General features: G+C 33.0%; 2 protein-coding genes across 2 annotated transcripts in view; one reads left to right on the forward strand and one right to left on the reverse strand.

The window, feature by feature from the left end:
- Positions 1–11,268, reverse strand: part of LOC144976581 (RING finger and SPRY domain-containing protein 1-like) — an 86,694-nt gene extending 75,426 nt beyond the window's left edge. Inside the window, exons 1-8 of the mRNA XM_078920877.1 lie at positions 11,069–11,268; positions 9,978–10,440; positions 8,405–8,502; positions 4,869–5,034; positions 4,051–4,177; positions 2,673–2,731; positions 1,813–1,879; positions 825–983 (exon numbers count right to left, since the gene is read on the reverse strand). Coding sequence (XP_078777003.1) covers positions 825–983; positions 1,813–1,879; positions 2,673–2,731; positions 4,051–4,177; positions 4,869–5,034; positions 8,405–8,502; positions 9,978–10,205 — 904 coding nt within the window. The 5' untranslated portion in view covers positions 10,206–10,440; positions 11,069–11,268. The remainder of the gene's footprint in view (positions 1–824; positions 984–1,812; positions 1,880–2,672; positions 2,732–4,050; positions 4,178–4,868; positions 5,035–8,404; positions 8,503–9,977; positions 10,441–11,068) is intronic.
- A 55-nt stretch (positions 11,269–11,323) lies between these two features.
- On the forward strand, positions 11,324–14,865 carry LOC144977490 (cilia- and flagella-associated protein 90-like). The gene is made up of 3 exons (XM_078922781.1): positions 11,324–11,502; positions 12,083–12,202; positions 13,814–14,865. The coding sequence occupies exons 1-3, from the start codon at positions 11,350–11,352 to the stop codon at positions 13,955–13,957; spliced, it is 417 nt and encodes a 138-aa protein (XP_078778907.1). The 5' UTR covers positions 11,324–11,349; the 3' UTR covers positions 13,958–14,865.
- Positions 14,866–15,906: the final 1,041 nt, after the last annotated feature.

The following is a 15,906-nucleotide window of genomic DNA, read 5'->3' on the forward strand; positions in this document are numbered from 1 at the left end:
AATTTCTCATTCGGTCTATTGTTTTATCATATTGAAACTTTAACTTCACACAAATCTAAGGAAATTCTTGTGCCATTTGATGTTTAAACTAAAATTCATGTTTCAATTTATCTCATGGATGGAAAATCCCAAAAAGTAGAAAAATCAACTTCACAAGTTTTGGAATGTAAATCATATGTAAATCATATGTAAATCATATGTAAATCACACATTGATGATTTATTGTTTGTACAAAATTTAAGCTATTTTTATTATAAAAGAAATTGGTTATGAGAAAAGATATGGTTATGATTTTTTTAAAATAGTACAATATATAATCAGGACTTCACTTTAATATAATTAAATATTTGTATAATTATGTGAACAATACGTTACAGTGAATGGCATAATAAGTCGGATGGTGAAAAAGTTTGAACTGAGATATGGCCAAGTTTAATTAGGTCAATTTTTATAAAAAATGAGTCCTTGTCATAAATCAATAAATCAACTGCTATTGTACATCTTCGGGGAAATATCAAAAGCTTAATTTCACTTCTAAATATTTTTACAGCTAGTCAAGTGGAAAAAGTTTGAAATTTGAGAAAAGTTGCTAGATACCTTTCCCATACATCTGACCATAAGGTCATGAAAAATCACCCGATTTACTTCAAATAAAGATTAAAATGCTCTGGTGAGCATATTCTTTCAGAAAATGCAAAAAAATGCAAATCCAAAATTTTCAACTTCCGACCGACACATAGGCTATGTCAATAATAAATTTTTTTTTTAAAGATCAAGGTAATTCAAGGTTTCAATTCTGACACCCTAAAATAAAACATACTCACATAAATTATCGAGACACCAAGAAGCACAGAACCCAACCTCCCTGCGACTGTAGCCCACAATAGACGTGTCATCATCTCGACGATACCACGGTTCTAATCGTAATAATGGGTGGTGAGGCATGTGCTGGAGGGATTTGTTGATGGTCAATTTGTTTTCACCTAGAATAGGTTGCAAATGGATTCTATTTTTCAAGAATGAACGGATGCATGAAAAGTAATATAGTGAAAATGGTGAAGATGATGATAAACATGTCGAAAACAATAATAACAAATAAATTAGAAGAAGAAGAAGAAGAAGAAGAAGAAGAAGAAGAAGAAGAAGAAGAAGAAGAAGAAGAAGAAGAAGAAGAAGAAGAAGAAGAAGAAGAAGAAGAAGAAGAAGGAGAGGAGGAGGAAGAAGAGGTAGAATAGGCTGAAAGAATTAGGAGGAGAAAATTATAAAAATAATCATCATCATAATTAACCAGTTATCATAATTACCATTTTAAAAAATTGAATAAAATTTTAATTCATTTATGTCGATTCTATAGCTTTATGTAATATAAGTAATAATAACAATTAAACTTTAGAATTCAACACCCTGTGACACTTACTAGTTTGAGTAAATTTCTTCAAAGCTACAATTGAATGTAGAATGTGCGGTGACACTCGCTTTCGGATCGGAAGGTCCTGGGTTCGAGCCTCGTTCGGTGCATAGTTGAGTCCTTGGAAAAGGCTCTTTACTCACACTCTCTCACCTTATTCAGGTGTAAAATGAGTACCTGGTCGTTAACAGCGTTGTAATATTGCCTGATAGGCGTCATGTCTCGTCCTCCATATTTAGTGTTGCTGTTGAACTGTGACCCCTTGAAAAGCGCTTTGAGCACGTTTAGTGGATATTGCGATATACAAAAAAGGCTCAATTTTTTTTTTTTAATTTTTTAATTAGAATGTAATATAAGTAATACTAACAATAAAACTTTAAAATTCAACACCTTGTGACACTTACTGGTTTGAGCAAATTTCTCCAAAGCTACAATTGAATGTAGAATGACGACGGGGTGATGCTGTGGATCCTGTAGAATAGACAAAGAGCAGTAAATGATAACGTTGTCTGAAAAATTACACAGAGAGTATGCTAGGCCAGGCGCGTTCTGTCGATTTGCGTGATAGATCGTTGCGCAGCGCTTTTCATTTTCATGGATCCAAGGAATGCACAACAATCCAGTAGAAGTAGTGGTAGTAGTGGAGGTGGTGATAGTAGTAGTAGTAGTATAGGTAGTAATGGTAGTACCGATCTGCAGAGTAACACACAATGGATCGCAGCTCATTCTGTGGATCCATGAAAAGAGTTGTGCAATCGATCGATTACACAAATCAACAGAACTCGCCTAACAAAGAATGTAAATGTCTAAATTCCCAATACCATACTAGTTTCTTTCTCTTTTAGAGTTAAGAGCACATCTGTATTTGATTAATGAACTTATTTGATGTACATTTTTGTCAAAAATCATTTTTAAAAAATGAAATTATCTTTTTTTTAATTGCTACTTTAAAAAAAAAAAAAAAAAAAAAAAAAAAAATGAGTGCAGTGCTGCCAAACCATAATGCCAGCAAAACAGGATTATCAAAATTTTCACATAAAAATCAGCATTGTTTTCCAGGAATCAGAAATACGTTTAAAAAATCAAGACAATTTTTATAGTCTACACTCTAAAATAAAGAATGACCCAATTTTACATTAAAAATAAGAATATTGCTGCTTTCCACTGTTCAAGTATCAACCAAGATCATTAAAGTAAGACAGCAGGAATGGAAAAAACAAAACAAACATATACACACACCCACAGACACAAGCTCAATACTTACTATGTGGTCTATCAGGAAATTTAAAACATCTTTGGTTAGTAAGGAAATGCTGTTAGGTCCTGGAAGAAGAAAACAAAAGGCAGTGAAATAATAGGTGATGAAAACAACAAATCAAATACTCCTTAAACAAGTTAGATGAGAATTATTAAGCAGCACGGAAATCTCGAACACGCAAATCTGGAAATAACGGGTGACAGTAATCAGAATGTACTGTATTTGTAGGATTAAGACATCGCATGTGGAGTGTGAAATCAACAATGCCATGTGCTAGCTTTTGTCTTCTTATGATAGCACACGCAAAGGGAAACAGTATTCCACAAGTTATTCAATGAGGCAAAACCCACTAAATGCTAAACTTTATTATACTCACCCCTTACCGAAACCATCTACAAACCACTCACATTTACCCCACTTAACATTCTTCTTCATATTCTCTGTAAAATACTCAACACAGAAATCTAAAACCAGAACCGGACTTGTTCAAGATTTCCATGCTGTACTGAATGTGATCATCATCTTGCTGGTGTTGAAATTTCTTTTAAAGTGCAAAAGATCTGAAATAGGTCGTGGGCGACGCGCAAACAGAAGAACAACAAAATCCTCTTTAAACAATTTAGATTGGAAATATAAGATCAATGTCCTGCCCGTATGAGAAGAAAAAACAAACAAAACAAAACAATACAAAAAACAAACATAACAAAAAGAAAAAAGAAATGAAAATAAACAAGAAAAAAAAAGTATGCTTGCCAGAGAATAGCAAGGAAAAGAATAAGATGTAAGCTAGTGTTTGACATTACAGGCAAAAATACTGCCATTTTCTCAGTTTAAAGTCATCTTCAAAAATTGATATATAAAAAAAAAAAATTGAAAAAATTGAAATTTATAAAAATTGCCTTCAAAGATTCAGCAGAGTCAGGTTTTTGAAAAAAATAAAATATAAATAAACAAATAAACGAATAATTAAATAAATAAATGATTGAATGGATAAATAAATAAATATAGCCTTAATTTCAAAGCCCTCAAAAAGTGATACAGTTTCAATTTGTAACAAATTTTTGAGAGAAAATCAACCAACATCAATTTTTTCACTTCACCCCAATATCTCAAATGACGGCAACTCACTTATCATGCAAAGGGAATGGGATCGATTCTATATTAAGTCGAGATTTTTTAAAATCTTTTTTTTTCTTTTCTGAACCTCTTGTCTGCCCAGCAGTGATTGGGTAGCTGGGTTTGGCAGAAACTACTTTGCAACAATGTCCTATCTAAAGGATAGAAAGCAATTGCTATTATCTCTCACCTAAGATTGAGATAAAATTTGCTTCAATGAGTCACCTGGCTCTGAAGGACTACTACTACCACAAAATGTTTCACATACCTGCTAATTTTTCAGCTAAGAATCCAAGCAAGACACAAATGTTTCTCTGCTGGCACGGCTTGGTATAGGTCTGACTGGAGGGAGGACCTCCCAGATTGAGGTGCTTTTTCAACTCAAGCAAGGCATCCTAGTTATAAAAATTTTAAAAATATCGAAATTATTCAAATATATTTTCTGAGACAATGACATGATGCTTTACCTTACCATTCATCACTGGGCCTCCCTTAAATATTTCTTAGAAATAGAATATTCCCTTTATTCATCCTCAGGGAACATTTCTCCTCAGGACCTATCTTGAGATTAAATTGAGCTGACCAGGGAATCAGTCGAAGCACAGTTCACAAAGTGAACAATGGGGGGTTAAATTTCTAGCTTAAAGAAAATCATCATCATCATCAAGTGCCAGGCCTGTTGCAGACATCAGCGATCATGTCTCTCCAACCATATCTGTCCTCAGATCTTCTCATTAGCTCGATTCCTGTTCCTCCTCCACCAATCCATCCGTTCAGATTGTCAATGTAATCTATCCTCTGTCTCCCTCTTCTATTCTTCCCAGCAACTTTACCCGTAAGTTCAATCTTTTCAATTTTCAAGAAAATGCAAGATGCTGAATGCGGGACTTGAACACTGGTCTCACAGGTAGAAATACAGAATATTTTTCTGCTTGTTTGTCTGGATTTTAAGTGATGCATTAATGTTTTTATAGTTTTTTTATTGGCTTTTGAGCCAGAAACGTTCTGCAATTGGTATTTAGTTCTTATTCAAAGCTGTTATATTCATTTTTGTTCATATTTTAAAAAAGAAAAAAGAAAACAAACCCGAGCAGGTAGGGGGCACTCGTCCAGTAAAAGTGCAATGACGGCAGGTCCGAGCGGGTCCTCCATTGGAATGACTCGAATCAAAGATTTAACAACAGTCAGCCATCCCTGATCAAGATCAGCAATTTTGTGAAGTATAAGCATAGCAAGTGGAGGTTCTTGTGCACTGAAATTATAAATATACAGATAATATTCATTAAAAAAAAAAAAGAATAGATTCCCTTTATTCATCCTTACAGGGAAATTGTCAATAGGCTCTATTACAAGATAAGACTAAATAATCCAGGCATTAGACGAAGTGCAGCTCTGAAAAAAAGAGCTGTGCGAGGTGACTTGTTCAGGGCCACATAGGCATCATTTAATATATAAAGAAATGCAATACATTTGCGACTTTCCCATCGAAGCAAATTTTTCAAAGAGCTAAAATGAGACATCCTGACATACGCTACTGTCATGACCCAAAATGGCAGCATGTTTGTTTAGAGTATTATAGCATACTATCTATATACTCTCAAATTATTTATTCCTTATTTTAATTTTTATACACTAGTCAAAAAATCATAATCCTGGGACATGACAAGGTTATTTCTTCATTGGATATAAACAGTCTAATTCTTCTTTTTTTTTTTGTCTTTGTCTCCAGATTGCTAAATCCGGACAGACGTGGATTTATCAGGATTGTTGGCCGCTATGCATTCCAATCCAAAAGTTTGTTTTTGAGAACTGTGTTCCTTTTAAAAAGGATTATTTTTTTATATAACAATTTTCAGTTATAAATTGAATCTTCATACAAAATGTTAAGTACTGTTTTGTCAGAGATGTAAATCAAAAATAGAAATAAAAAAAATTATTATTTAAAAAATAGACAAAAACAAAAAAAATTATGCTTAAGATGGTTTTTGGTGTTCAAGCAAATGAACATTAAACACATTATCATTGGTCAATGAGTCAACAGTGTCATTGGAGAGAGTTCCATTCCTCACAATGTATGCATAGGTGAGTTGGCAGCACATTTGGGATTGATGATCTACATGACAGATAAACAATAAACCTACAGATCAGCACAACAGCAAATAGAGATTACAACACACTGGACCCACCAAATCAGCTTTGACGACACAAGTTTTTGAGTGAGAAATCGGTTATCGACTAAGAAAAAATCAGAAATTCAATTTATATCCAAGTTGTAAGGAGGAAGATTGAACTAAGGATGGCAAAGGAGAATGGAAGGAGGATATAATTGTGCAATTCCAGAGCTTGTATGGTTAGCAAAAAAAAATTATCACTTATTGTTCCAAAATTCTAAGAGTTTAAAATTGTTATAGCTCAAAGTGATACTAAGCTGCTAGAAGATAAGGACTATAAAAAGTAATGACAAAAACGAATAATAACAAAATATCAAATACGGAATGTTTCAGGCTCAATATCATTCTTCAGCCAATACCACCAAAAAAAAAATAAATGTTAAAAATATATTTTAAAATTGTATAAAAACTTTTTTTTTTTTGTTGTTGTTGACTGAGGAAGGGTTTTGAGCTCTGGAGATGATCTGTATATGGCATTTTGTTCCTTTTCAATGTGACGTTTTGTCATGTCACACATAAATTCAGCACATACTTAAATTGGACAATGGAGGATATGTGGCGGGGGCTTAAAACTGCTGTGAACTATAATCCAAAGCCCACGATTATATCAGAAGATATCGAAATTGAAACTTTAAATAAATTTTATTCACGTTTCGACACAGCAAACAAATTTGATATTGAAAATGAAAAACATAAATTAGACAGGGCTTTGGAAGATGAAATGACTATTGAGGTCAGTGAAGAGGAAACGAGATTCGTATTTTCGAAACTAAACGAGAGGAAGGCTGCTGGGCCGGATGGATTGAAAGGAAAACTATTAAAGGAATGTGCCCACCAGCTTTCCCCCATTTATACACATATTTTTAACTGGTCCCTCCAATGCGTTTCGATCCCTGAAATTTGGAAAATTTCAAAAATTATTCCTGTTCCAAAAAAAGAAAAACTTGAAACTATGAACGATCTCAGACCTGTTGCACTGACTTCAATAGTCATGAAATCTTTAGAAAAACTTGTTCTTGTTAAAATTAGGAATCAGTTTATGCCATTGAGTGATAGTCATCAATTTGCTTACAAACCAGGACGTGGCGTAGAGGATGCCATTTTGCTGTTTACAAACAACATCTACAGGCATCTAGATCACGCTAGGAGCTATTGCAGATTGCTTTTTGCAGATTTTTCTTCAGCGTTCAATACAATGCAACCTCAGTTGGTTGTTCAAAAATTGACTAGTCTGAATTTAAACAAGTATATAATTGCTTGGGTGCTCGAATTTCTTACGGAGAGAGCACAATATGTTCAATTAGGACAAAACAAATCTTCCTGTATAACTACAAATACTGGTGCTCCTCAGGGTTGTGTATTGTCCCCTGTATTATTCACAATATACACGAATGACTGTAGAAGTCAAAACCTGAGTGTACCTTTAATAAAGTTTGCAGATGACACCGCTCTTCAAGGCCTCATAACAAATGGCAACGAAGTGGCTTATAGGCAAGAAATTGATAGATTTGTGTCTTGGTGTGATGCCCACCACCTAGAGCTTAACATAAGCAAGACAAAGGAGCTAGTGATTGACTTTAGGAGAGTGAAGGAACCGATAGAACCGTTAAAATTAAAGGACCAATTCGTCCAGCGAGTTCCTCACTACAAATACCTTGGTGTAACGATTGATGACAGGCTCAAGTGGGATGAACACTTGAAAATAATTAGGCATAAGATGTGCAGACGTACATATTTTTTATCAAAACTCTCTCAGTTTAGAATAGATAAAACCCTCTGCACATTATTTTATAGAGCAGTCATCGAAAGTGTTTTGTCATTTTGTATAACAGCTTGGGGAGGCAATTGCTTAGCAGTGGAAAGGAACAAAATAAATTCAAATATTAAAAAATCCATTAAACGCTATATAAATGATGTTGACGATGTAGATCTTTTATACGAGAAATTTTGTATAAATAAAATAACTAAAATATTAAATGACCAGTATCATCCACTAAGACCATCAATTATTATGTCAGAAAGAAGTGGTCGCCCTTTCTCTATTTCAACGAAAACAGAGAGACACCGAAAATCTTTTCTGCCGTCCAGTATTAGGCTTTATAACAACAAGCAATAATCATTTTATATAATTATTTCTCATTTTTACTTTAAAAAAATATAAATATTAATTTATTAATTTATTTGTTTTGCAATCTTTTCAATTTTCAATTTATAGTGACAGTTTTAACTATTTTACAGTGTTTGAAATTATTCATATTATAAAGCGCAGCTCTGGTTATAGAGCTGCTCCTTTTTTATATATATACATCCTATTTCCATTGTATTTTTATCTTATGTGTAAATTATAACACGTCTGTACCAAAAATTTCCTTTTTGGGATGCAATAAAGTATTATTATTATTATTATTATTATTATTATTATTATTATTATGGTCAAGGAGAGAAACTTACTTGTCTACTAATGTCCTAATGGCAGATAACGTTTTAAGTACCAAACGGTCCACTCTGTCTTTGTCTGCTTCTTGAATGTGTCTGTAAGATTCATGACCCTGCAGGATAAAGAAAATAGGGAGATATTCAATATGACGATGGAGTGTGACAATCACCTGCTTGCATAAATATTTCAGGTCCAAAAAGTTCTGCAACAACCTATAAGTAGGCTGTGTGAAGCTATGGACTTTCATTTTGCTATCAAAGAATCTGAATGCAGAGTTTCATTATGTAAAAAAAAATGTAACAGAGAATGTTTATGGAACACAGTTGAAGCTTGTAACTGGAATGTCAATTTATCGTAACAGGGGTCAAAACTGTTAGCGAACAACTGAAATGATGCTCTGTATCGTTATTGTTATAATTACCACAAAACACACTATGTAGTCATGAGAGGTCCTTTCATGAAAGTCCCTGAGGAATTGGTTCATTCGAATGCCAGTTAATTGGAATGATTTCTGCGTAACAGTGCTGTTTCCAATTAAGTGGACTGCACTGTACAACCAATTCCTCCTATATTTGAAGCCAACTGAAATGGGATACATTCTCAAGCTGGAAAAGACAATCATTGAATGCTTAAAGCTTCTAAACTCATTAAAAATGAAGAATATCTCAGTCCTTTACAGCAAATGATAAGAAAACATTAAAGTTACAGGCATAAACCTATGTTGATGCCCAAAAACGTCCAGTGTGGTTATGTGGTCTTGTGGTATGACACTTGCTTTCGGATTGGAAAATCCTGGGTTTGAGCCTTGCTCAGCGCATAGTTGAGTCCTTGGAAAAGGTTCTTTACTCACATTCTCTCGCCATCCTCAGGTGTAAAATGAGTATCTGGCGGTTAACATCATTGTCTCTGTTGGAAAAAAATTGTAATATCATCTAACAAGCGTCATGTCTCGTTCTACATGTTAACCCTTAAAGAGCTGACCCTCTTCAAATATTCCCCCCTCAGATGGCTGATGTAAGGGGCATAACTCTGGTTTGCTAATAAATTATGTTTTTGAAAAAAGGCATAAATTTTCAACTGTATAAAATACAGAGATGATTCAAACGTCAAAAAATAGAATGAATGGCCTTTTCTATGATATATGACACATTATTTAATAAAATTATCAAAATCTAACGAAAAAAATGAATAAACTTGATTTTAAACAAAATTCCAAATTCTAACACTTTTCAATCATTAAAAAATCATTTCTATCTCAATTGGTGAACGGTAAAGTGGAAACGAAAGTGAAACTTTTCTAGTGATCGTAAAAACAAAGTGTTCATTGCTAAAAAAAGGATAAAAGTAAAAGCAACTTGAATCAGTACTGCAAAAGAGTATACTTAACACTAAAAAAGTACCAGGCAACCACGGGCGATCCCGCACAATACAGCAGCGGGCGATAACACCCTCTATGGCTTAAGTGTTGCTGTTAGCCAGGGACCCCGTGTAAAGCCCTTTGACTTTGAGCACTTTTTAAAGTGGATATTGCGTTATATTTTTTTAATGCTCAAAGCTCAAGTAACCAATACAGTGTTTAATACTTACATGTTGATTATGGTGTGAACGATGATGATGGTGGTGATGGTGGTGATGGTGATGATGATGATGACGACTACGAACGTCTGTGGAATCTGATATTGTAGATGAAGGATTGTGGTGTTGGTTGTGATCTCTACGCCTGTGAGAGCTAGAATGATAGCTGCTGTCACTATCTTCCACCTGTGTTATGGGCTGGTCTTGAATATTTTTGTCTTTGCAGACACAGCCTCCCATGTCTCTATGCACTATTTAGTGATAATCAAAACGTAATGTGCCACAATTCACAAAACATAAAAACAAAACAATAAATCCATCTTGAAAAGAAGTCCGCATCCGGCTATTCCTCTATGAACACAGTCATTGTTTAAAGTCACTCAAGGCTGAAACTGAAGCACATCATTTTTTGACTTTGGAAGGGGTGGGGGGATTAGTGTGTGTAAAGTTTAAATTTAGTGTGTTGCCACAGGAACTGGAATGTAATGTGTAATTAAAATAAAGTACATGAGAATGAGAGAGTCTAGATATAATTATTATAATCATTTACCTAAAACTACAACATAACAAGACGTAACTGAAATTTAACAATAAATGAACAGATTTGAAAGAAGACTTGAAAATTAATGAGAATCCTATTCTATTATATTATATTGGCAGAGAATAGGAAGAAACGCAACAATAATAATAATAATTTAAATTATACATAAAAATATAAAAATACAAGCAGTGCAGTTGAAGCAGAATAAAATAGTTTGAGACGAGAAAAGCAAAAGATGTTTTAACTCTTATAAGTATAAGTCATGGTGGACTTTCTGATCATTGCGCATTTTCTTTCAAAATACAAAAAAGGTCCTTATTGAATAATGAATGGTAATAGTAATAGTGTAGCGTCTCATGGGAGTAAATGATAAATAAACAATAATAATAATGTGTTGATTGTTGACAAATTCTCTCTCCGCTTATCTTTCCGAACTGAAATTCTTATAAAAATCTGGCTGCATTTGTAACTCACATCTCTATTTCACCGTGTTTCGTATATTAATATGATGCCACATGCATATTCTTTGTTCACTAAATGCAGTTTTATCATAATTTGTTACCTTTCACGAGACTTTTATTATTATGCGGTAGTGGGTAATATTTTTATCTGATTGTTGATATGAGGGCTGCCATTTTGTACTGTGAACTGTGGGATTGATTGGATTTGTAATTAATTTCGGTATAAACAATATTATTTTTTGAAAATCATCCTTAATTATTTTTTCTTGTTTAGAAATAGTATGAATACAAAATCAATGAAAAATATTTTACTTTAATTTTATATTTCATAGCAACAGTAATGTTTAGAGAGTATTTTTGTATAGTAACCCTGAGCGTCAAAATGGCGGACACACCAGAAGGCCTTACTGTTGTGACAGATACAGAAGTTTTCCACTTGTCTGGAAGACCCTGTGAATTGTCCGCATTTTCCCATGTCCCTCGAGACAGATTACAAACAACACAGGAGAGATCATATTTCAATTCACCGAGAAAGGTAAATAAATTTGATATTTATTTTATTCCAATTCACAACAGAATACGATTACATCTTGATTATGTAGATCTAGATAGTATATAGGAGTAGGAGTGAAGATTAGGCCAGGTTCAGAGATCTTTTTAAAAAATGTTCATGCACTTCAAAGTGCCTGGTTTAAAGTTTCACAGAGCATTTAAGGTTTTTAAAACGCTCTTAAACGAGAGGGTACGATTTAAAATTAAAATGAGGTAGGATCAAACTCTAAGCACATGCCAATTATGCCTCTAAAGGAACTCACAACTCATAGTTTTAATATATTGAGCATCTAATAATGAATCTTTGGTCACATTAGAAGTCGTAATATGAACTAATACATTTTATAAACCAATAGTAGAATTGAAAATTTTATATGTCGTATTCTGACCACCAATTATGTTCCTAAGGGAACTCATAGTTTGAATGTCGTCGGCATCTACATAATGTTTGGCCATAGTAGTAGTAGAGGACGTAATGTGATTGGTAAATATTTTTTAAAAATCAATAATAGAACAGAATATTAAGTTTGTCGTATTCTAACCACCAAACATTTCCCAAACAGGAACATTATCCAGGTTCCGTTTATGACAGGACTTTCAACAAACCAAAGGATTATAACAATAAACTTCATCGAGATGATAGGGAGCATGCCAAATCACGGGGCCTAACAGTTAATGCGGAGGTGTGTATGTTATGTATTGCTTTTTAAATGGTGCCATCATGATCATCAGTCGTCATCATCATCATCATCATCATTAGAAGCAAAAGTAGCCTGATCAACACCATGTTCTTTTCCTCCTCTTCTTCCTCAAATAAAACAAGACAAGACCCTGGGGGGACAAGTTGAGTGTTTTCCTTTTGTTTAAAATTAATTAATTCTGCTTTCACCTTTTTTTTTTTCGTTTTTTGTCAGGAAGATAATTTAAATTACATCATGTTTTTCTTTTCTTCTTCTTTGTGTAGGGATCACAAATTTGAGATTGATCTACATTTGATTTAAAAGAAATTAGCGATAAATAATTCAATCTTTTAGAGATTCAGACCATTTTAATGCACCCTAAACCCCTTCTTCTATGCCTTTATAGAACACAAGACTGAAACTGTATATATATATACATTTCTTTTAAATCAAATGTAGGTCAATCTCAAATGTGTGATCCCTACACAAAGAAGAAGAAATATATATATATATATATATATATATATATTATATATATATATATTATTATATATATATATATATATATATATATATATATATATATATATATATATATTATATATATCTTTTTTTTTTCTTTTTAATTTTCTTTTGTTCGATAACAATAAATGTCCATTTATTAATTTTATTTTTAATTGCATAGAAGTCCCAAAAATTATGATTTTTATTTTGAAACTGATCATCTTGTTCAGTAAAGTGATGGAAGAGGAAGAAAATAATGTAAATGCTCAGTAAACATTGCCTTGATTTAAACGTTTTACAACCATGCGGTGTTGTTGGTTTGTTGTGACGTGCACTTATTTGCAAGTCTGATAACTCAAATTATTATTATAGTTGTATTGGCAATATCCTCAAATCAGCGCAAAATATTGTCTATTACAACAATGTTAAATTAAGCCCTGAAAATATGTGCACCAAAGTCCGGCAGTATTCTTTTTTTTAAATCTTGTAATATAATTAAATACTGCTTAGTCATATCTTTAACCATATGGATGATAACGATCGTAAAACTCTGATCCTGGGTTTTGTGCTCCAAGTAATGTACTTTGCAGAATTTACCCCACCTGACTCTGGTGTGAATAGGTACCTGACCATGACCAGTGACAGCTATTGCAAGTGCTAGTACCAAAAAGAAAAAAAGTTGTCAAAAAGGCCCTACTCTGTGAAGTGGCCTGTAAGGGGATTGATTATATGAAGAATTGTAAAGCACATTGAGCTTCTTGCCACCATTAACAATATACACATAAGAAAACGGGAGATAAGAGGAAACTTTCTCTGATCTAAATGATGGTTCACTTTTTTTTTTTTTGGGGGGGGGGGGGGGGGGGGGGTTAGCTTGTTTTGTTTATTGTTGTTGTTACTTTTTTTGCGTTGTTTGCTTACTTTTTTTTTTTTTTGGTTGTTTCTCCTATTGTTTTTTTTTTTGGGTTGTTTCTCCTATTGTTTTTTTTGTGTGGTTTTTTTAAATTTTTTGTTCTTCATTTTGTTTTTGGAGTTTAAAAATAAAACATTTATGGAAAACTTAGAGAGTTTTTGAAAATGAAAATATTCCAACTGTTTACTCCTTCTCAGGAAACGGATAAGGAAGTGCCTACTTTAGCATCATCAGTATACGGTCATAACCTGGAGCGCCATGTAGACCACCCGGACAGGAAACACGTTAGAATTGGTCATGTGAAGAAAGAGTTCTACAGACGGACAGGAATTCCTTCTTAAGGTGTAGAGTTATGAATGAGAATGACTGATAAATTATATTTGTGTTAAATATTACTTTGAGAAATAATTTACAATTGCATTTTGTTATTACTTTCGTTTAAAATTGAGAAGCTTAATCTATTGATATGAAAATTCAGTGTTTCATTTTACTTTACTGTCAAAGAAATTTACACGATTTTAAAAGATGCAAAATGTGATCCATACTTACTTACGACCTTTTAAAGTATTTTTTAGGTAAGATTTGAGAAAATTAATTCTTTACGTTACAATACATATGTAGTTGTACTGTGAAGCTTGCTTTTTAAAACTTTGAGCTCTGTTTGATTATAATGGAGGCTGAAAGAACAAAAAAAAGGAGACTTAAATGAGCAATCATGTTTTCCAATGGCTCATCTGGTTTTTGTGATATATTTGTAATATTTTTCAGTCACAGAATTGTCCTTTCTTTCCAATACACATTTAAGACTGTTATGGCGTGAGATAATCTGATTGAAATTTAAATCACGATATACGATCTTTTTTTTTTTTTTTTTTTTTGGGGGGGGGGGGGGGGGGGGGAAGATATGAAAATGATGAGAGTTGTGTATTGTGTAGCAAATATCAGATTCCTTTTTTTTTCTAATTTGTTTTTGACATTAGTTGAGTCCTATGCTGTAATTTTTGCCTAATGTTAAGTTAATGTTATTTCATTAGTTGGTAATATTTCAGGTTAGAAATAGTGGTCATTTTTTAATTGGAAAAAATATGTTCCTTATCTGATGTATCAGATTTTTTATGTAGGTTTTGATAAAATTTGTTTTTGCTTGTTAATTTATAGCTTTTCATTGTGCAAAATTATTGTGTGATATATTTTGATTATTTTGTAAAAATGAATAGAAAATCGACTCAAATTAAAAATCTTGAAATGTTATTTTACTTTGTTAAACTACTAAAGTGCAACTATTGTTGTTGTTGTTTTTATTATTATTATTATTATTATTATTATCATTATATTATTATTCTTTTTATTATCATTATTATTATAATATTATTCTGATCGTTGTCCATATATTAAAAGCAATACCTACACGTACAGCGGCAATGAATTGACCAATGACTAATGTGTAACTGATGAGATAAAAATTGATTTTGATTACACTTACACAGCCACCACGTCTCAAAACGGTATTATGTCGGGATGAATTGAATCCAGAAAAGAGAATTTAGAATTAAAACTAAAAGAAATACGAACTTTGAGATTTTGCAATGTAAGAAATTATATTTTATTCTTATTAACCTTAAGTTTCATATTTGTGACTATTAATTCAATTTCCAGCTATTAGTTCGTCCCAACATAATACCATTTTCAGACGGCGGGTCATATATGGGGGTTCCTACAGTTTAGCTAGCGGCAGAGCACTTGTCTCAAAATAGAGGCAGGTTTCGAACATCGGTCGTAATAATAGACCTAATGGCGGTTTATAATGATATCATATGGTGAAATAGTTAAGGCTTGCAAAGACCATAAGGTACGATACAAGCCTTCTCATCTATTTTAGGGGAAATATACTTCCACGTCTCCCCAGTAGAAAAAGAGGAAAGGTGTTCCTCACGGATATGTCTTGGCACCTACATATTATGTTGTTGAATATTTACATTAGCAACATGCCAAACACTTCTTCCCGGAGGCTGGGATACATGGATGACTGGATCCATGTTGCACTTGCTTCCCATCTAAATGACAGCACGCATTTCCAAACTTTGAAGATTGTTGAGGACCCGATGTTCCCATATGACCTGAATCCTAAGTACCGGGGATGGGGTGAGGGTGTGCTTTCAGATTGATGTGTATTATTTACAGGTCTGACAACCTAAATTTTATGGGCACAGTGTTGTAATGGAAATACTCTCAAACCAATGCAAAATATTGTCCATTACAAAAATGTTAAATTAAGCCCATAATAATTGCA

The sequence above is a fragment of the Berghia stephanieae genome, chromosome 7, assembly GCF_034508935.2.
Source record: "Berghia stephanieae isolate SIO BIC M18660-M18661 chromosome 7, UCSD_Bste_1.3, whole genome shotgun sequence".
Taxonomy (NCBI): Eukaryota; Metazoa; Mollusca; class Gastropoda; order Nudibranchia; family Aeolidiidae; genus Berghia; species Berghia stephanieae.

Excerpts from the sequence above, each read along its gene's own strand:
- LOC144977490 (XM_078922781.1), top strand. The coding sequence starts at position 11,350 with ATGGCGGACACACCAGAAGGCCTTACTGTTGTGACAGATACAGAAGTT. Across the intron at positions 11,503-12,082 it reads ATTTCAATTCACCGAGAAAG|GAACATTATCCAGGTTCCGT; the intron begins GTAAATAAATTT and ends TTTCCCAAACAG. Across the intron at positions 12,203-13,813 it reads GCCTAACAGTTAATGCGGAG|GAAACGGATAAGGAAGTGCC; the intron begins GTGTGTATGTTA and ends ACTCCTTCTCAG.